The 21,918-nt window shown below is 36.5% G+C and overlaps 5 protein-coding genes across 6 annotated transcripts; 3 read left to right on the plus strand and 2 right to left on the minus strand.

The window, feature by feature from the left end:
* Positions 1 to 9: 9 nt before the first annotated feature.
* LOC109169908 lies at positions 10 to 3,810 on the plus strand. Its single transcript, XM_019318811.1, has 5 exons — positions 10 to 435; positions 2,048 to 2,121; positions 2,228 to 2,403; positions 2,901 to 3,009; positions 3,240 to 3,810. The coding sequence occupies exons 1-5, from the start codon at positions 102 to 104 to the stop codon at positions 3,546 to 3,548; spliced, it is 1,002 nt and encodes a 333-aa protein (XP_019174356.1). The 5' UTR covers positions 10 to 101; the 3' UTR covers positions 3,549 to 3,810.
* A 3,169-nt stretch (positions 3,811 to 6,979) lies between these two features.
* LOC109169904 (stearoyl-[acyl-carrier-protein] 9-desaturase 6, chloroplastic-like) lies at positions 6,980 to 8,506 on the plus strand. The gene is made up of 2 exons (XM_019318807.1): positions 6,980 to 7,618; positions 7,845 to 8,506. Exons 1-2 carry the CDS (start codon positions 7,028 to 7,030, stop codon positions 8,409 to 8,411), a joined length of 1,158 nt encoding a protein of 385 aa, XP_019174352.1. The 5' UTR covers positions 6,980 to 7,027; the 3' UTR covers positions 8,412 to 8,506.
* A 1,342-nt stretch (positions 8,507 to 9,848) lies between these two features.
* Positions 9,849 to 12,604, minus strand: LOC109169906 (alcohol dehydrogenase 1). Of its 2 annotated transcripts, XM_019318810.1 has the most exons (11): positions 12,488 to 12,604; positions 12,139 to 12,275; positions 11,820 to 11,866; positions 11,223 to 11,548; positions 11,047 to 11,129; positions 10,865 to 10,940; positions 10,708 to 10,769; positions 10,535 to 10,630; positions 10,272 to 10,433; positions 10,074 to 10,198; positions 9,849 to 10,031 (listed from the first exon to the last, which is right to left on the minus strand). In XM_019318810.1, the coding sequence occupies exons 1-10, from the start codon at positions 12,525 to 12,527 to the stop codon at positions 10,082 to 10,084; spliced, it is 1,146 nt and encodes a 381-aa protein (XP_019174355.1). In that variant the 5' UTR covers positions 12,528 to 12,604; the 3' UTR covers positions 9,849 to 10,031; positions 10,074 to 10,081. The 2 variants fall into 2 exon arrangements, with proteins under 2 accessions (XP_019174355.1, XP_019174354.1); XM_019318809.1 differs by having other exon boundaries at positions 9,849 to 10,198.
* Positions 12,605 to 15,212: 2,608 nt separating this feature from the next.
* Positions 15,213 to 17,422, plus strand: LOC109169903 (alcohol dehydrogenase 3). Its single transcript, XM_019318806.1, has 9 exons — positions 15,213 to 15,456; positions 15,563 to 15,699; positions 15,797 to 15,843; positions 15,933 to 16,258; positions 16,345 to 16,427; positions 16,514 to 16,589; positions 16,687 to 16,844; positions 16,921 to 17,082; positions 17,177 to 17,422. Exons 1-9 carry the CDS (start codon positions 15,336 to 15,338, stop codon positions 17,285 to 17,287), a joined length of 1,221 nt encoding a protein of 406 aa, XP_019174351.1. The 5' UTR covers positions 15,213 to 15,335; the 3' UTR covers positions 17,288 to 17,422.
* On the minus strand, positions 17,399 to 20,827 carry LOC109169901 (probable methyltransferase PMT10). The gene is made up of 9 exons (XM_019318803.1): positions 20,043 to 20,827; positions 19,579 to 19,728; positions 19,221 to 19,491; positions 18,964 to 19,071; positions 18,704 to 18,863; positions 18,337 to 18,594; positions 18,138 to 18,260; positions 17,974 to 18,051; positions 17,399 to 17,887 (listed from the first exon to the last, which is right to left on the minus strand). Exons 1-9 carry the CDS (start codon positions 20,673 to 20,675, stop codon positions 17,689 to 17,691), a joined length of 1,980 nt encoding a protein of 659 aa, XP_019174348.1. The 5' UTR covers positions 20,676 to 20,827; the 3' UTR covers positions 17,399 to 17,688.
* Between the last annotated feature and the right edge of the window lie 1,091 nt (positions 20,828 to 21,918).

Here is a 21,918-nt window from a genome sequence, read left to right on the forward strand (position 1 = left end):
TCCATACTCCATAGCCGCCATATTTCGGAGGCAAGACCTCAATACTTTCTGTCGAAGTAGAACTCCGACTTGGACCTTTCGAACAAACAATTTGTCCCAACATGAACTTAATTACAGGTTGCCATTTCAAGGTGAGGTACGTCAGCCCGGACATCTCCGTTTCAAAGCAAATCAGTACAAGGAGTGGTGATAGGTTTAGCAGGGTCATTTGCCGCCATAGCCATCGCCTTTCATTCCTCCGCCGCCGTACACATCACCTTTCATCCTTGTTTCGCCCCTACCAATGTATCTATAATCCCTGCCGACCCCTTATAGCTAGTGCGAGGAAGAGAAACTCGAAGTCGGAGCCAATTCTCTCGCCTTCCATCGTTGAACAAGTGTTGAAGAATGACGACGAAGACGAAGACAAATTTCTTGCTGAGGACTTTGAAGACGGTACGTTCGTCATTTACATAATTACTTTCACCGTTCAACTACGTCCTGTGATTATTTTTATTTTTATTTTCGAGTGTTAATATCAGATGACTTTTTCTTCCCTAATTTTATATCCTAATATGAACTATTGAGCTCAGGTCTTAAACAAGTTGATTTGAAGTGATATATGTAAATGGTTGATGGTTTATTCGATTTGATTTTAGTATACTCCATTTTATGAAAGAATTCTGGACTTTTCTTCTATGTTCCATTAAAAAGTTTTAAGAACATGAAGAACCTTTATACTGCTTTCCTTTGTATGGCATGTGAACCTGGAGCTGTATTAGGATTTAGGACATAAAAAAATTCCACAAAGGTGTAAGCTTTATTAGTCATTTTAGAGGAATGAGCTGGAGGTTTAGAAGCGGTGGCTTACTTGGATAGGTAATTTAACGCTTTATGTGACCAGCTTAGACTATCACTTGCCTTATTTTTATTTTAACTACCAGATATGGTGCCTTTGATTATTATAGACAGTGGGGATAAACAGAAATATTTTAATTAATAGATAACAAACGGAAAAAAAAGTGGATAATGATTTTTCCAAGAATCCTGAAGCTATCTGTCAAATTATCTCCCATTTCCCTCAATTTGCTTTGAATCTCTGATTATTTGTAGTGTCATTATAAAATTGTGATGTGTTTCACATGTGGCAATAGTCTAAAACATAGCTTCAGTGCTTCTGATAATCTTTATACGGAGGACATTGCAAGATCCACTTTTTCTGTTTAGTGGTCTATGATGTCCACTTACCATGATACTACTGGTAGGGTATTAATACATACATTACAGTTATTTCAATTTGTTGTAGCGTGTTATCTACATTTGGATTTCTCTCCATACCTATCTTTTTAGCATAAAAGGAGTTCAGAATTCAGATAAGCTGGGGAGAAATGTATTAATTACTACCATATTTCACTTTGCCTACCTTGATTCCCTAATTGACTTTCCATTTGATTTCAATTAAATGGAACTCATCTGTAATGGCATTAACTGTTATTTTAGTTCTTGATATCTGATTAGTCCAATGCTGTTGTACTGTTTAGAGATAGGAGCTTAATGGGATTCCAAACCACTCTATTAAGCTTTTATTTTGACACTGTATCTCATATTGTCAAGTTACTTTAGTTTTTTAACCAATGACATGAAGGGCTTCAGAAACATATTAATATGTATCCCACAAGTGAAGATGAAGTTCCATTTAGATTAAATTTTAATATAGTTTAAGGTGAGAGATACAGCTCTTTGTGAAACATATGGTAGCAAGTTTGGATGCACATGCAGTTAATTTATTGTGACATACTGACATTTATATTGCATGCCAGAAGCTAGATCGGAAGTTGCATTTATCCCCTCCCACCCTTCTCTTCAGTGTGATCTTTCAGCATCTCAACTATTTTTTTTTTTTTTTTTTTTTTTTTTTTCCATTTATCGTAACTATTTTTAAGCCTCTTTTCAAGAGAATCAAGGGGACAAAATAGCAATTCTTTTTGGGGTGTTTCCAGGAACTTTTATTACTTCAGTTTCTTCTTCCATATCAATAATCAATGTATTCTGGATTTCCATGGGACAGAGGAGCTGCTGGAGGATGATAATGATGATGATTTCTTTTATGATGAGAGTTTTGAGGAAGATGCTAAACTCTTTGTGAGTATTATTGTTTAACAGATTTTGACCTCACATGACTAGCTTTTGTATGAACTATGAAAATTTAATGCTAGATAGTGTTAAATCGGTTACTCTTGATTTTAAGTTTGGCGATGGATCTGGAGGAGGTGGAATTGCTCTTGCTGGGACACCATGGGACAAAAAAGCATTAGAAATTGCTGAAGAAGTTGCTCTATCATTTGATGGAGAATTGGGAATATATGCCTTTAAGACGCAAAAAAATGCCCACATTGAAGTGCGAGTGGAGAGACTCACGAACAAGTAAGCTATGGGTGTGAATGATTCTGAGTTCTGACAGTAGTAAGTTTACATGGTATTTTGTAGTCATCAAAGACTTGATCTTTATTGTGGATATAAAAGCAATAATGCTCAGGATAAATCAGATTTGGAGACATCGAACAAGCATTTTGTTATAGAAACTATAATGATTGATGTTCGGTTGAGTAAATTCCCATTTATTTTTTTCTCATGCAACTGATTTTTATCTTTAAATCCTTACGTAACAGACATCTTTCACAATGTTGGAAATAGTTTTTCTATTTAGACATGGTTAAAAAATCGCTAAGCGCTCCTTGGGTGCCAGTTCTTTTTAGTCGGCGCCTAGGTGGTCTAGTCAGCCAGCCGGCTAGACCACCATTACGGTGATAATCTAGGCGGCCGGCTGGTGCCTAGCGCCTAGGCGCGGTTTTTGCAACATTGCATTCAGATAATAACCTATAACTTGAGGCGCCCTCACACAGATGAATAAATTTCTGCAGATCAGGTTCTCCTAGTATGGCAGACATTGAAGCTTTCTCATCAGCTTACAGAGCACGGCTTGATGAAGCTGAGTCCTTAGGATCTATTCCAAATAACTTATCCCTGGAGGTCTTTTTCTCTCAACCCTCTCTCTCTTAGCTTTGTATGACTCCTTATTTCTTGAGATTCCCCTCTCATGTCTTTAAGATGACGTACATTGCTACTGAACATGAAAGATGGGTTCTCTTGTTTAATTGGAACTATTCACATGGAATAATAAGCGTTTGTTTATCTTATCTTTTAACCTTAATATAACACAAAGCCTGCAATTATATGACGTGAAAAATGTTTTGTTGTAGGTATCTTCACCTGGTGTGGAGAGGGTTGTTAGGGTCCCAGAAGATCTTGATCGGTTCAAGGAACGTCCCATGTATGTAAAGTATGTGAGTGAAGGAATCAAGAGTGGCATGCCTACTGAACACGATGGTGTATTCAGGCTCGAGTCCTTCGATTTGGAAACAAGTGTATGCACATGGGGATTAGCCGACGTAAGGGTTAACCGAGAAAAAGCAGGGAAAGGAAGGCCCCTTAGCAAGAAGCAAAGGGAGTGGCGGTTAGACACGCCATTCGATTCTCTCCTTATGGTCCGGTTGCATTCAGAAATGTAACCATTGGGGTTAAATTTTGTATTCTTTAATGTGATTGCAGAATATTAGGAACTAACTCAAGTTTGAAGAAGACACGCCAGAATGAAGTTATATAACCACCTTAGTATTATATTAAATGAAAAATGAGTGCAGTTTATACATTGATTGTTAACGTGGTGCTGTGCTCCAAGTTAAAGCGTATTATTAGCTCTTACACAAGTGTAGTCATTTGGCGTTGTAGCTAATCGAGACTAGGAGGTTCACGAAGATATAGGTTATCAAACTCACTTGATTTTTTTTTAGTATATATTAAAATGTTTATATTACTGTTTTTTGTGTGTGTATAACATTTTAGAACTCGATTCTTATTTAAGGAAAGGTTTGACTTGTAATTATTTAACACATGATACACTTGTATAAGAGTTAATTTGAATGTGTAGATTTCTCGTGAGCACCGACATTTGATCTTGTCTACAGAGTCATTGAATTATTGTGATTTATATTTTTTTACATGTTCTGTCGGGTCAGTGTGTGGAGCTGGGATTAGAGATTCAATCTTTTGAAAAAAAAAAAAAAAAGGCATGTTTCGGTAAAGAAAACGGGCTATCAATGTCGGCAATGTGTAAGAAACAATTAAGTACGATTGTTCTTCTTCTTCTTATATTTTTATATATAAGGTAGGTAGATAGTAGAATTTTCTTTCTTTCTTTCTGATTAAAACAGAAAAGATATTTTTTTTTTGAAGAAATTACAAAATTACAAAATATAAAGAAAACGTGCTACCTACTGTCAGTAAGAAACATTTTTTTTTTTTGAAATAAGAAACAAATATATTTAAGTACGACTGTACTTATATTATTTTATAAATTATAAAAAACATGTAGATACTATAATTTTTTTTCTTTTTTAGTAAGATAAAAAGGATATCTTCAAGGGAGGTTGTAGGATCGAGCCTGGCGATATTGGCTCTTTGTGTTTCAATAGGTTGAGAAAGTAGGTAGTTATGAACAGATTGTGCATTGTAATAGATTCAGTAATATTAAAAAAAAAAAAAAAAAAGATATCTTCAAGAATCTACAAACTTACAAATACATGAGGGACTATATTATGTGACCGATTTTAAATTTATAGTACTTTTTAGTGAAAATGTAATATTTTTTGTTTGTAAGCAATATTGCATTGTGATTAAAAAGTATTGTGTGTAAACTTTTTTGCCAACTTTGATGCGGTATTCAGTCCTTGACATCCCCCAGGAGAGATGTGTTGTCTCCTCGTGGGCGATGCTAGTGGCGCGGGCGCGTGGCCTCTCGTAAAGTTAAATAGAGCTGAGGCCTAGTATCTTTTATCTCACCTAAAAAAAGAACATTAGATAAATTGTATTATAAAAAAAGATGAAATGAAATGTATAGGAGATTCATGTTTGACACTTTAGAAATATTTACTAAGATTATAAGCTCATAACTCCCAGGGGAGTAATTTTTTTTTTTTTTAGAGAAAAAGTTATGTAGGAGTAGTTTAAGAAGCCCTAGACCCCCAATGGAGAAATCTACTACAAGAAGTACTCTTCAGTCTTAATGGATGTTTTCAAAAAAAATACTCTTAATGGTTAGAGCATCACCATCTATGTACAAGCGCATTAACTACGTTTGTTTTTTTTTTTTTTTTTTTTTTTTTTGGAGAAAAAGTTATGTACGAGTAGTTTAAGAAGCCCTAGACCCCAATGGAGAAATCTACTACAAGAAGTACTGTTAATTGTTAGAGCATCACCATCTATGTACGAGCGCATTAACTGCGTTTTTTTGTTTTGTTTTCTTTTATTTTTTTTAAGAGTTCTATTACATATACTCTCAAATATTACTCCATCAATTTTACTCCTGATGTTGCAGGTTCTGATAAGTTATTTTTTCATGTGAGTCCCAATACAAGTGTCTACATCAAAGTTTTGTGTATGAGAGTAAAAATGAGAGTACACATAACATTTTTCCATAAAAAACTACTCATATTGAGGTTGCTCTTAGAGCATCTCCATCATTTGATTTTTGCACAACATTTTAGAAAGACGTGTAGGAGAAAGAAAAAATGAAAGAGAAAAAAAAAGGAAAAAAAAGCATCTAATAATTAAAAAAAAAAAAAAAAGCAACAGTCAAAAGGTTAGAGTGGCCGCCAGCTAGTGGCCACTCTGACGCACCGCAGCGGGCACGTACGGAGCACGCACTCGCTAGGGTGTGTGTGTGTGTGTGTTTTTTTATTTTTTTTTTGTTTTTTGTTTTTTGTTTTTTTAAGATTGATGAAGAGTTAAGTCCAACATCCTACTTTTAAAAATGTGGTGGTAGTCTATAAGAAAATAAAGTTACACATTCGTTACTACGTATAACTTTTGACTTAGTAGTAAGTGTTTGATCTAACAAGTGATATCAAAAAACAAGTTACAAATAACATATATTGAGAGAGAAAATTGTTGGGTAAAAATTATGAAGGGCTAAGTCCAACACCTATCATTCAAATGTAAAAAACTTATAAAAGAATTATCAACATATTCCCACACTATTTTATTTTATTTTTTTCTTTTGAAACCAATTTCTCGATTTCAAAAAATGGTTTGAAAGTGGAATGGTTAGTGGGAATTTAGGAGTAACATTATAAAACACGAAAATCAAGAGCATAATAATAATAATGAGAACAAGATTTGAACCCACAGTATATGATTCACGGAGTCTCTCCCCACTTTTCTGGTTGAAACGTAGAAACCACTGCACCCACTGGTTTCTTGGATACATGGGCTGCCATTTCTTTTTCCAAATCTGTCGCTTAATATTACTATGCCTTTTAAATTACTAAACTACCCACACTGCTTTCTTTTATTACCACTAGCACTACTAAATACTAATACACATAATTTCCTGATTATTGTTGATGTGCAGTCACTCTATTAAAAAGTTATTTAAATTTAATTTAATAATTTTAAGTAAAATAAAAAAACTCCACCTACTTCCCTGTGTTCATCTCTAGTGGAAGATGAAGACAAGGTGGGAGTATTTTTTTTAAAAAATATTTTACTTTATTTAAAATAATAAAATTTTAACGCAATGATTATCACAGCAACGGTAATAAAAAGGACATGCTAGTTTTTGTTTAATTGTATAGTTTAAACTGTTCAATGTCTTAATTACGGAGTACAATTTTATTTTGATTTAGATAACCTAATTATATTTATACGTGTAATTTGATGACCTATTTAAGTATTATTTTTAAGATCAGAATCCATGAATTTATTATAATTTCTGTGTTTAGTAAAACATGTAGACTTATATAATTGAATTTGAATAAAGTTAAGTATATGATTAATAAAGTGAATTATGGGTGTGAGTATAGTGGCAATTGGGTAATATTATGAGAGTATTGAGGGCAGATTATGAAGGAGATTTCCTATAAGAAATTGGTAACCCCTACTTCTCACTCATTGCAACCCAGACGTTTGACTTTTCTTCCTGATTGTAAGCATGCAGCAATTCTTAGTATTCTCCGCCACCGCCAACACACTTGCATGCTCTCCATCTGCCTTTCCGGCCGCCCTCCACCGCCGTGTAGCGCCGATCTCAGCCATTGCCGCCCCGCCGCAGCCGCTCCGTTACCAGACGACGCACTCGATGCCCCCCGAAAAAGTCGAGATTTTCAAGTCGCTAGAGTCCTGGGCGTCGAACTCGGTCCTCCCTCTCCTGAAGCCGGTGGAGAAATGCTGGCAGCCCAACGAGTTCCTCCCCGACCCGTCCCGTCCCTCCGACGAGTTCTTCGATGAGGTTCGGGCGCTCCGGGAACGGAACTCCGGCCTTCCGGACGATTACTTTGTGGTTCTGGTCGGCGATATGATCACCGAGGACGCGCTGCCGACTTATCAGACCATGATTAACACGCTTGACGGGGTGCGCGATGAGACCGGCGCCAGCCAGAATCCTTGGGCGGCTTGGACTCGAGCCTGGACCGCCGAGGAGAACCGCCACGGCGATTTGCTCCGGACCTACCTCTACCTTTCGGGTCGGGTCGATATGACCATGATCGAAAAAACGGTGCAGTACTTGCTTGGCGTTGGAATGGTTAGTCCCTTCACCTCGTTTTCTTATTCAAAAAAATAAATTTAAAATTTGAGCCAAATAATTATTTACCGTTTACACCCTCCAGTAAATCCTTGTCACTGAAACAGTAAAATTCGTTGACCATACGTCAACGTGCTACATTTTAATTTAAAATTGTCAAAATATTGTGAGTTTTTTTTTTCCTGAATTGTGTTTTTATTGGTATAAAAAAAAAATGGGTGAGTAGGATCCGGGCACGGAAAACAACCCGTATTTGGGATTCGTATACACGTCATTCCAAGAGCGAGCCACATTCGTGTCGCACGGCAACACGGCTCGGCTAGCCAAGGAGGGCGGCGATCTGGCGCTGGCGCGCATTTGCGGCAGCATTGCGGCGGACGAGAAGCGGCACGAGAACGCGTACGCGAACATCGTGGAGAAGCTGCTGGAAGTGGACCCCAACGGCGCCATGCTCGCCATAGCCGACATGATGAGGAAGAAGATCACAATGCCGGCTCACCTCATGTACGACGGCCAAGATATTAATCTCTTCGAGCACTTCTCGGCGGTGGCTCAGCGCCTCGGCGTTTACACGGCTCACGACTACGCGGATATCTTGGAGTTTTTGATCGGACGGTGGAAACTGGAGAAGATGGAGGGATTGAACGGGGATGGAAGAGGCGCACAGGACTTCGTGTGTAGACTGCCGTTGAGGATTAGGAAGCTGCAAGAGCGAGCCGACGAGAGAGCCAAGAAGTTGGCGCCGCGTGGGGTGAAGTTCAGCTGGATTTTCAACAGGGAGGTTACTATATAATATATGAAATTTAATTTAATTCAGGATGATATGATATAAATCATGAGAATGGATTGCCTCGTTATTATTATTTTGTTCTTTTAATGTATAAATATTTGCAAGGACTTGCTTTTCTCATCTCAGATCATGTCTAAAGTGTCTAAAATATGAAATTTATTATTGGCTTGGCTTTAAGCCCAAGAGAAAAGAAAAGAAAAATTGTGACGGTTAAATTTTAAAAAGTGACACATTTGTGTACTTTTTGTTAATTAATTTTAAATTTGATTTAAGTAAAATTGTTACTTGCCAAAGATCTTGGTTTGAATCTTAAATCTTAATGGAGACATTGACTCTTTAAATATATTAAGAAAGTATGTATGTGCAATAAAGTCAATAATATTTTTAAAAAAATTGTTACTTTTTATATTTTGAAGCACGCCAGACAATTAGCTTGATGCTTTGTAGTACAAAGTTTCTTATAGACTATTTGTTTAGCTTAGTAATTACAATGTTTCATATAGACAATATTTACGTAGTTTAGTGTTTACAATATTTCATATTCACTGCAAGAGTATAATTTAAACTGGTTATGCAAACTTTTTCATAAATAGGTAATGCAATGTTATGACTGCAAGGGTAGTTAATTAGCAGGTTAACATAATTGATTTGATAATAAGACATAACTAAGTGAGAAATATAAAGAAACAATATTTTTAACGTGAAAATCACGGTTTTTTTTTTTTAAAGGAATCACGGATCTTTTTAATTGGTACTAAGCTGGAATTTACTATTTTTGTAAGTAGCTCTATACATGTACAATTGTGCTCTCTTTCTTCTCTTCCTACAATTGTGCTCTCTTTTTTCTCTTCCTACATTAACCATCTATTTATTGTAGAATGAAATATTTTTTAGAATATAAGTGATTTAAGAAATCAAATGTAAAGATATTTAGGTAACGAGAAGCGATTTAGGGGAAAAAGAGATGTGTAGGAAAGTAGTTCATATATAGGTTGACTTGACTATCATAATTTCACAATTGTCATTTCATTTCTTCTACTAGTCACGTGCTAAGTGTTGAGCGTCTATTCGACTAACTATTTAATTGACTACTGTGCCCAACTGCTTGCCAATAGTGCTGATTAAATACTCGTATTACAAATCCATCAAGGACAATGATGATCAAATAAATAAAATATAATTTTAATTTGTACTTAAATCGTCACGGGTTATATTATAAATCATTAAATGTTTTATAGTTGCTCTAGGTAGTACAAGAGAAAAATATGGATTTGTTTGAACACACTCATGAAAATAGATTATTAGATATAAAAAGTTGCAAGATAAGTGTCGAGTGTCTGTCCGACTGACTATTTAGAGTTGATACACTTATTACGAACACAGTCATGAAAAAATTGGATTTGTTTGAACACACTCATGAAAAATAGATAATAGATATAAGAAGTTGCAAGTTTGAGGTTGATTTTTCAGTAGGAGAATTCTAAATCTCCATGCAATTAAGTACAGCAATTTAATCTCACAAGTGCACACGATACGGCATCCTAATCAAGGCCCAAAAACCTTATTCTTATTACTCCTATCATAATCTATAACTCTGTCTCATACTTGTAGGGATACACTCTGCCAGCCATCTGTATCTTCTTCACAGAAGAGCTAATGATGACGATGACGAATCAGTGTTCCATTTTGATGATGCACCTCAAGCTTTCCCCTTTCAGCATCAGATCAAAGGCTTTGTTGATTTCCGAGAAGCTCACTTGGTGGGTGATGAACTTCTCCAACTCCAGCTCCTGCATGCATATGTTCATTTATTCATTCATTCATTCATTCATATGCATCAACAAAAACAACATACATATATACCTTTTTCATGTATTTCTCCACCACAGCAGGGAGGTCTGATCTGGGTTTGTAGTTGCCAAAGAAGGTGCCTTTCAAAGTCCTCTCGTTCAGCAGATTCACCGGGTGAGTTTTGAATGCATCGTCTTTGTTTGGCACCCCCACAAGAACAGCAACACCCCAACCCTGTCAGCATCCCGTATATTTTCAGTTGGAAACACAGACTTACAAATCTTAAATACAGATACTACAATATAATATAATAGGCAGGCAAGACAGTTAATTACATCATGAACACATTCGAATGCGGAGATCATTGCATTGATGTTTCCAGTGCACTCCACACTCCGGTCCACCCCGCCATCTGTCATCTCAACAATCACCTGCAAATATATGCTCAGCTTTAAACAACCAACAAAACATCAATGCCAACATTTCAATGGCAAACAAACTAACTAACCTCTTGAACAGGCTTGCTGTGATCTTTTGGATTCACAAATTCATTAACACCAAACTTCTTAGCTGTGCTCAACAAAACCAATCAGCATCATCATTATCATCATCTTGAATACAACATAATTTTGTTTTTAAATTTTTTGTGCCATTGCAGAACTAACCATCTTCAAACCTACTGGCGTTCAAATCAACACCAATAATCCTGGATGCTCCAGATAACCTAGCTCCTTCGGCAGCCTAATAGTTCAAATAGAGAGACAACACTTGGAACAAACATCACCTGTTGAAATTTGCAAAATACTGAGTAATAAAGAAACAGGGCAATGGCCCAAAGTGTACTCACAGCAAGGCCTACAGCTCCCAATCCAAAAATGGCAACAGTCGAGCCTTTTGTCGGTTTGGCAACGTTTACAGTAGCACCAAATCCTACACCACAAGTAGGACATTTGATTAGTAAACACTAACAAACATTATACTGTAGCTACTTACCATTTAGTGTGATCGATCTCTAACTCTAACCTGTGGATATTCCACAGCTGAGAACACAAACTTTGTCAAGTGGTGCCTCAGGATTGATCTTGGCAACACAACCAGCATGGAGAACCGTGTATTCACTGAAGGTGGAAGTTCCAACAAAGTGATATATGGGCTTCCCATCCTTGCTGAACCTCGTCTTTTCATCCGCAATCATAACCCCCCTGTCAGTGTTAATCCGGAGAAGGTCGCACATATTGCTTTCCTCTGATTTACAGTGCCGGCAATCTCCACACTCCCCAGTGAACACTGGAAGAGCATGGTCTCCTGGTTGGAGATGTGTTACCCCTTCACCTACGCTCTCTACAATCCTAAATTCAACAAAAGTTACAAAAGTAGACAACAACTTAATGCTGCCATAACTAGCTCAATTGTTTAAAAGCTAGTAGCTATTTCAAAATAAGCTATTCCGTTTTAAGCTTTATGCTTAAAAAAAACATAGTTTATAAGTTAAAATAAGTAATAAGCTCTAAAATAAGAACAGAGCCATAAACCCAGAAATCAATCCAGAATGCACTAAATAAGAGGCTATCTATTCAAGCATGATATGATAATACATTTTGACACAGTTTTAGATTATACCCTCCAGCTTCATGTCCAAATATTCTTGGGAATAGAGGAGTTTGACCCTGCAGTCAAATATCAAATGATAAATCAGTAAAGTTGAGTATTCAATTAGAACAAATAATTTATTTATTTATGACTAAATGGAGTAATATACTATATTGGGGAATAAGTCATAAACATGTACCCATTTGGTATGGCTAGCTTTCAAATATATGCAATCGGATTGAATAGTAGATTGAGCATTGAATATAAGCTAGCTAATTAGTTGTGATTACTAACGCTAATTAATCTAATAAAATATGAAACCCACAAAAAAAAAAAAATGTTAACTTACCTTGGCTTCCCAGAAGTAAACATCAGTGTGGCAAAGGGAGGTGTAGAGAATCTTCAAACGGACTTCCATTTTCTGTGGCGGCGCCACCTCTACTTCCTCAATAACCAAAGGTTTTCCGGCTTCCCATGCCACCGCAGCTGCAAAACCATCATGTTCCGCATAATCAATCATGCATATGCATTCATAAACAACCACAAATTAAAGCAGATCCGATCCATGGAGTGGTTGAATAAAATTAAAGAAAAAAGAAGCAAAATCCCATTAGACCAAATCAAGAAACACCCAAAATCACATCACATAATCACATGAAACCAAAAAACGATATTGAAATCCGGTAAAGCAAAATCACCTTTGCAGCGAATGACCTGACCAACAGTGTTAGCAGCCATAGCTTTCTGTATTTTCTTATTATTATCTGATCTGTATGTAATATGTATGTATATTGTGAATGCAGAGCAGATGATTCCAGAGTATGTATATGTATTATATACTCAGTAGCGTAGCGTGGCACAGTTTGCGCGGAACTGACACCGCTTCAAAACTTCCACGGACGAGAATGCCCTTCTCCTTCGATTACGCATTTCCCCTACAAAAGTAGAAAACTACGCATAGTTTGTCTTTTCACAGTTTGCTCGTTGCATTTCTGTAGGCGCCTTTGGTTTTAGTTTGGTTCCTACACTTCACCACGTGTCCCCACCTCCTTTGGCAATGGCTTCTCAGTGGAAAAAAAAAAGTAAAAATCATAATTTTATTTTTTTTTTTGTTTTGTTGTGACGAGTAAAAGTTTACAAATCACATAAAAACAAGTGAATTGTACTATAAGAAATGAATTTTTTGACTACACAAATTAAAATGATTCTTGATAAAAAAAAATCAAATGATTCTTTGACTAATAAAGCAAGTTGTATGATTGAAAACACAAGAAAAATATAATGGTCGTACAATTGTCCAATGGGTTTGGTAGAAAATGGGCAAACATCCATTGGATGGATCCACCATTGGAATATTGATTCCACCTCATTGGATATAAGTTTTCCTATTTAATTGAGACAAAACATATTTATTTTGTTTTCATTCTCCTTAATTCAATTAGTTCGTTAGAAATATGTAATAAAATCTTATCTTTATCTTACTCTATATAATAGCAAAATGTTTTTTGCCACATCAGTTTCCCGCCTAAATGAAATTGCACCATTTTAAGGTATTAAATATCAATTAAATGAAATTGCATCATTTTAAGGTATGTAATGCAACATACTTATCTATTTTCAATACATGTTAATCTACAATTATTGTTATTTAATGACGAAGCAGGTAATACATTCCAGTATTTTTAAGTTAACATTTTATTATATAAATTAATAAATTAATTTATTATTTATTGAAAAAAAAATTAGAGTACCCGATTTTAAAAAATAAGATTAACCTGTTTTTTTATTCTTACAATTTTATTCATCGACAACAATTTAATTGTTCATTCTAATATAATTTTGAGAGGGAAAAATAAAAAAAAAAATAAAAAATAAAAAAGTTACTAAATTAGTTACTAAATTGAAAGAAATTTTTTTAAAATTTAAATCAGTTGCATGAACAATAATATTGGAGAGACGAATAAGTTTAAACAAATAATTATTGAACTGATATTAAGTAATTAGAAAATATGATGTATTTCTTAATTTCGTTTTAAACAATAAGTTTTATCTGAAGATGATACTGTATTTATTAGTTTGTTTTAGATCTACTCCGGTATGTTATAACACAATTCTTTATAATATATGCTAATAGTATGTGATGTTTGATATAACAACCAATTTAGTATTTTTAAAGAAAAATACATTTCAGAATAAGTTTTAATTTCATGATTAATATTTTATTTTATTCTGTTTAAAATATTATCAATAATAAAGTTACTTAAATTGTATGCCGTGCATCGCACGGGGCAAAAACTAGTTATGTCTAATGCGCTATTGGATCGGAGTGTGGGGGCCCCTTAGGGTTGAGAATTGAGCCTTGGGGTAATAAATATGTAATAAAATGTTATTATTATTCATTATTCTTCTTCTTTCCCACCTTTTGTTTCCTATATCTTTTAAAATTTTAGTTTTTCGTTTCTTCTTCTAATGGCTGAACCCCAACCCTAAGGGCCCTCACATCCCAACCCGACAGAGCATTTGTGAGGATGTAAATCATGTAAAATTTTAGTTTTTTTTGTTTCTTGTTTATATAGAGTCTATTTTATTCAATTTTTTAAATTCATTCAAAAATAATACGGAGTATACTTTTATATATAAAAAAATCACACATTTTACGTGAATTAAAAATAATCATGATTTTACCAGGACTATGTGGTCTAATGGTATTCGGGTTGGACTTCCATTTGGAAGATTGTGATTTCGAGCCTCAGTGGAGGCGTTATTGGCTCTTTGTGTTTCAGTAGGTTGAGAAAGTATATGAACAGATACTACATTGTAATAGAGCTAGTAGCATTCAAAAAAAATAATCATGATTTTTTGTTTCAAGAATGCTCGAAAATTCATGAATTTGACTAAAATAAATTATGAACCTTTTTAGTATTCATCTCATAAATTTAATTGAGAAAGTAAAATACTTTTTGAAAAAAAAAATGTAAAACTTTTAAATCAAAATGTAAAAGTATATTTTTTTTCAAAAATATTACACTTTCCGTTATAAGTAACAAAGACTTTGTTCTTAATTAATATTACATTTTTCAAACATAAGTATTATATATTTAATAAAATTATTACATTTGTATATTGACCTGAACCGTCTCACTAACAATAATTCTTGAAATAATTTCACATAAATTTTTATCATCATCAATTATCCCGTAATAATTTTGTTTTTAAGGAGAGAGAATAAAGGTTTAATCAGAGGAAGTAAAACCATCAACTGGTTTTTAGGTAAGAGAGGATTGTGGTATTGCTCATTTTCTATTACGAATTACCACTAAGTTTTTATTTAAGAAAAAAAAAAAAAAGGAAAACCAGATGCCTCAATCAAAACCCATGAACCAAAACTTGGGAAAAGTTTCAGATTTTGACGCCTACTGTATTAAATTGTTGACAACCCATATGAGGATGCTTCCGTAGTTCCGCCTACTAACAAACCCCTGGTATGCAAAACCACTTATGACTTCCCTTAATTGTTTTTAAATTTTGTTTCCTCTGCAACTATAAATGCCCAACCTTCACCTTCAAACCAACCCACATCATCAACATTCCTATTCAGTTCGAACTAACACATATTTTCAGACAACAAAAATGGCATGCACTGCTGGGCAAGTCATTCGATGCAAAGGTACTATCTTTTTTACATTCTCTTCTTCTTGATAATACATGGGTGGTTCAATTTTTTGCCCACAATCTAGTACCATTTAAGCTGCAAGGTGGGTTTTTGGTTGCAGCTGCGGTGGCATGGGAAGCAGGGAAGCCGCTGGTGATAGAGGAAGTGGAGGTCGCTCCGCCGCAGAAAATGGAAGTCCGAATCAAGATTCTTTTCACTTCTCTTTGCCACACTGATGTCTACTTCTGGGAAGCCAAGGTATACTATACTTGCACAAATCTCATACCCTTATTTATATATTTCATTTTGATTTGATTGCCCTTCTAAAAAATGATTATTTTTTGGGGTCTTGCAGGGGCAAAATCCTGTCTTTCCTCGTATTCTAGGACACGAGGCCGCAGGGTAAGCTTCTATTCATTAATCAAGAATTATGGTTACTCAGATTTTATGCTTTTTAAATTAAATTCTTGATTTTGTTTGTGGGATTTTAGGATTGTGGAGAGTGTAGGAGAGGGAGTGACAGAACTAGCACCAGGGGACCATGTGCTACCTGTTTTCACTGGGGAATGCAAAGAGTGTAGACACTGCAAATCAGAGGAGAGCAATATGTGTGATCTCCTCAGGATCAACACTGACAGAGGGGTGATGCTTCACGACCAGAAATCAAGATTTACAATCAACGGCCAACCAATCTATCACTTCGTTGGAACCTCCACTTTCAGCGAATACACTGTCTGTCATGTTGGTTCTATCGCCAAGATCAACCCACATGCACCTCTAGACAAAGTTTGTGTCCTCAGCTGTGGTATCTCCACAGGTACACAACAATCTAGTCAATTATCAAATCTTGAACATCATTAAAAAACAAAGAAAGAATTAGGTTTGATGTGTTATGTTTTGCAGGTCTTGGTGCCACATTGAATGTTGCTAAACCAAAACCAGGCTCAACGGTGGCTGTGTTTGGATTGGGAGCTGTTGGTCTTGCTGTAAGTCTTCTTAGAAGATGTCAATATTCTGACAAAAATAAAAAGTTGATATAGGTGAGACTAAAAAATTGTGTAATATTGATCAGGCTGCAGAAGGGGCAAGAATGGCAGGTGCATCAAGGATCATTGGTGTTGATTTGGTCCCCAGCAGATTTGAACTAGGTAAGGTTTTCTATTTCCTTATTACTGTTATTAGTACAATGATGTTTGATCAGTTGGCTAAGTTTTGTAAGTTTGCTCTTTTTTTAATATATTGCAGCCAAGAAATTTGGTGTGACTGACTTTGTGAACCCAAAAGACCATAGCAAACCAGTTCAAGAGGTGATTGTTGAGATGAGTGATGGAGGAGTGGACAGAAGCGTGGAGTGCACTGGGAACATTAATGCCATGATTTCTGCATTCGAATGTGTTCATGATGTATGTGCTATTTATGTTTCTGTAAACCTTAGCCGATTCATTAACAGGTTGCTAATAATAAGGTTTGGTTTGTCAGGGATGGGGAGTGGCGGTGCTGGTGGGAGTGCCACACAAAGAGGCAGTGTTCAAGACTCACCCCATGAACTTTCTGAACGAGAGGACTCTGAAGGGTACTTTCTTTGGCAACTACAAGCCCCGCACTGACCTCCCGGCTGTTGTGGAGAAATACATGAACAAGGTAACATATCTGTTCTGTCTCGACTAAAAGTCTTACACATCATCACCAAATGATCGAACCAATCTGAGATTTGGTCATTTTTGAGAATTTGCAGGAACTGGAATTGGAGAAATTCATCACTCATGAAGTGCCGTTTGCTGAGATCAACAAGGCATTTGATCTGATGCTCAAAGGGGAAGGCCTTCGCTGCATCATCACCATGTAGACTCTTGTCTGTGCTGAAACTGTGAAAAAGAAGATGCTTCTATTTTGTGTTCATTATGTAGTCATTCATGTTTTCCCATTTCCCTCCAAAAAAGGTTGAGTTTTGTGTGAATATTACAATCATGTACTATGTATTTTGTATTGTATTGTATTGTACACCTTAATCGGTTCAATACTGGCTTTCATACTTCTTTCAATTGAACCTGAGATGTGGATTTACACAAGACAACACTATATATGACAAATTACAAAGAAATAAAATGAGATATACCAACTAGCCAGTTGTCCATAACTGACCGACTCAACTCAATAAGACCAATAGATCACTTTTACTGAAAGTTGAACTTGTAACTATATGATTACCAAGTCAACAGTTTGATCAATTTGGCTGGTGTTCGCCATCTACATGCGTTTTTCACAGGATAAAAGCTTCCAGTTAGAATGAGGACCTTCACTATCATTGAATTTGAATGCCACCCATCCCATTGCATGCACTATTTCATCTAGTTCATCAATGATAGGTGTGAGGTCACGTATATAAACTCTTCCTCCAGGTCTCAGAATTCGGTCCATTTCTAACACAATGTTTGATATATTACATCTGCATACACAACAAACCTTAGTTTTTACACTCTCCATAAGTGAAATGTGAACTCACTTTGCTTGCCCAAACAAGTACAATATTACCTCTTCTTCTCTGCCGAGAAAACACCAATTGCGTTCAGTAAATCATAAGTTCTTGGATAAGTGTCAAATGGCTCACACCTATACACAATTCGAAGGAGAGCAATCACTTCATCACTTATTCCAGTTCACAAATTGGCAGAAAGATTTCACTATATAGCCCTTACCAATCATGCATGACACCAATGAGACCGCGATCATAAATAACAGGGAGTGTATTTGGACCGCTGACAGGAACAACGTTCATAACCCAACAATCAATCCCAGCATCAACTAAAGCTGCTGCAAAACTGTCAAAAACCTCAGAAATCTTAGTTCCAAAGTTTTAAAAATGAATTAGTTTTGATTGGGAAGGAATATATATACCTTCCATATCCAGCTTTCATGTCCATTACATTTCGGAATCTGAACTTTTTCCAATGGAAAGCACCAATATATCCACGAACCACATCGTACATATAGTGTGTGTCTGCTTTGTATATTTCCTTTCTAGACAAGATGGCATCCATTTTGATGGTAAATAGCCTGTCCGGTGGAGAGTTCAGGCGAGCAGGCCACACAGTCACATTAGATCCATAGCCATTCTCAGGTAAACGTGTGATACACGCCTTCATATTCACATACCTGGTACAAAATAACAAGACAACGTCATAGAGCAAGAAATACCAGACATCATAGTAGAAAGGGAAAGTGAAACCAGACAACATTTGACAGGTTGTAGAGCAGGAAATACCAGACATCATTGGGGTCATCGTCGTTTCCACATAATGAAGGCTTTGCAGTGGGATTGCGGTTGAGATAACAACTGTTGTTCAATGGCTTCTGCCATATAGCAATGCCTGCCTCCTTCTTCAAAAGCTCCCAACAAAGGCGACTAGCAAGATCCTCCATTTCTGCATTTCAGTCACGCCAATAACCAATTCGAGAACCATGAACAGTTAAAGGACATAAGTCACATGAAATTCAAGACAAATTAAGGTATCAAACATATACCTCTCCATTGTTCGATTGATTTTTCTCGATTGTCAACAGGCTGTTCTGCTAGAACAAAGTATCCTCCTGCTCTAAGCATTCTGTTCACCTCAAGAAGCAAAATTCCCTCTTCACCAGTCACCACAAGCCAAAGAAAACAATGATATCATTACTATGAACTTGAAATGAGTTGGATAAAAAACGTTATTCCCCATAAACTAACAGAATAAGCATGGAAAATGTGATGTACTAAAGATCATATAGGACTGAGGATGTACCATCGCGGATCCAATTGACTTTGCATCTTGAACAATGTATCAACTCAAATGCTTGGCTAGGATACAATAACCGACGTGTTGCAAGCCCAGAAACCATGGCAGAAACACCACGCTCAAGTGCAAACTGAACCTGGTTATCGCTAGCATCTTTGGGAGCTATAGACAATGTGATTACATTGTGGTTGGACAAATAAGCACCAAAGCTTCCTATGCCACAACCAATATCCAAGACAACGCGTGTGCGTTTGCCAAAGGCAATATCTGGAACCATCTACAAGCAAATGGAAAACAAAGAAACAAATGCCATGTGAGTATTGAAAAGTAACCAGGTGAGCATAACTCATAAAAACCAGCATACCTTGGATATTTGATCCAAATGTTGTTCTACACCATTGGGAAACTGAGTTCCTCCTCCAGGAAATATGAACTTACTTCCATTTCTTGATATCAAATTCTGCCCTTCTTTGTTATCAACCAAGGAAGTCTGAGGTATATTAGAAACCCAAACCTACAGAAACATTTGAAAAGACAGTTAAATACTCAAGTAAAATACCAAAGGAAATACTCAGTTGGCTCTTGTGGTAGATTATGGGTAAGGACAAAAGATCGAGCCCCAGCAGCTGTAGTGTGGAAGTTTTACCCTCTTGTAGGGTAGCTACTTGTGGACACTAGGCATGGTCTTCCCTCTGAATCACCATGATTTTCTCTTCCATAGTGGTTGGGATGTGGGACCATAGGGCAAGAAATTTCACTTTTTGTGGGCAAAATACCAAATTAAAATACTACTATGTTCTACATATATAATTATAATTAGTTAATTACCTCATCTCGGCTTTCCGGCCAATGAACTCGAAATTTATACCCTTTGGGCCAGGGCACCACACAATCCAATCTTTTCCGGTTCTCCGGGCAATGCCTCTCATACTTTTCCCCACTCTCCGGCGAACTCAATTTCGATATAGCCTCCGCATTGTCCAAGCAAGGAATGTAGTCGCTCATGTTCTCATCACAAACTTCAAATTTCTCAAATTTTCCCTTTACAAGCTCTCTATCCTCGTCTTTATCTGCTCCTCCCTCATTCTCATTCGCCACAGTCTCCACCAGGGCACTTTCGAAATCCCCAACGATAAATTCCCCCGCCATCACGCCATTCTCGTCTATAATTCCCATCCATTCCAAGAAATCCCCCTGCGACCTTGGCCGAGCTGCCGCAGGCGGAGAAACAGGCTGCTGAGACTGGGTGGTCACAGTTGTGCCAGTATTGATGGTGACGGTGATGGTGTCAAGGATGGAGAAGGAGGAGGGGAGCACGGTTATGGGGTTGAAAGAGAAATACCTGAGGAGGAAGAAGAAGGAGAGGGATATGAGGGATAAAGCAGTGAGTTTTACGAAAGATGGGGACTTTGTAGGTGACAAGTGATCAGAATACGATAAGCTTGTGGCGCGGACCTTCATGTTCAGAGAACTGGGAAGAGAGGCGCCGCGGGCGGCGGTGAAATATCAACTGTGGCTTTGATTCTTGGTCTGACGTGTTTGGTTTTAGAGGAAGTGAGGCTGTGCCACATATTTTGTAGGAGAAGAAGGATTGAGAGATTGAATTGAAGAAGATACTAAAAAAAAATGTGTTATTGTTGATTCAGCGTCCATGAGCATTGGGACCAGCGAGATGGAATGGTCAGTCGTCGGCGGTTGTCGGGTTCCGACGAATGTTTGGATTCATGGAAGAATCCGTTTCAGTGTCACCATCCATTCCAATCTAAGGGCCAGAGCTTCCAGTATGCATAACAAAAATGTCTATTTTGTTCCCAAGACTGGTGTACTATAAACTGGCTCTTTCTTTGTCCAATATGGTGTTTTGCCTCTTGTTTTTCTTTTTCCCCCTAAATTCTCGTCTGAGATCTTGTCCTTACGGCATCCCTATATCTAATTCACTGATGATTCTATGCACAAATACGCACTATAATGTGCATAGGAGCTACTGAACTGCTTGCACATCATGACATTATTAATGCTTATCAGACTGATCTCTTTAACTTGTTTGTAATATTGCAGAGAAGTAGAGTTTAAGCATTTCAAATATGTTGCAACCATTTTAAGTTGTAAAAATTACCTGGTAATATAATTGTGAAGAGTGTAAAGTTTCATGATGGATTGGCAGATAGGTTTGTGGCTTCCTTTCGGCTGAGGATGAGTGAGTGAAAAATTCTGCTTATTAATTGGGCTAATATCTTTAATCATTATTTTTATTGATCTGTAATTAGTAATGACTTGTTAGTTTAGCTCTAACAATCTGCTCCTGATCATCTAGTAATTAGTAATGACAAATAGATATCAGTACTCCGTGGGCAAATTATATCGTGCACGGGCACAATGCATTGTGCGCCCTAAGATTTTATGTATATTATGTAAGAGTTTATGTATATTATGTTAATAGTTTATGTGTATTATGTATTATATTAGATTATGTGTATTATGTTAGGAGTTTATGTATATTCTGTTAAACAATTATGTACATACGAAACATGGGATTTTTTAGTGCACAATGCATTGTGTGTCCTGGTGCATGATATAACAATTGTACTCCATGTTGCATCGTTATATCGTGCACCATGTCGCACAATGTATTGTGCGTCCCGCCCTACCCAAAACGACGTCATTTCGGTGCATTGTCCAAAAAAAAAAATTCTCTATTTCGAAT

This window comes from Ipomoea nil, unplaced genomic scaffold (genome assembly GCF_001879475.1).
Source record: "Ipomoea nil cultivar Tokyo-kokei standard unplaced genomic scaffold, Asagao_1.1 scaffold3321, whole genome shotgun sequence".
Lineage (NCBI taxonomy): Eukaryota > Viridiplantae > Streptophyta > Magnoliopsida > Solanales > Convolvulaceae > Ipomoea > Ipomoea nil.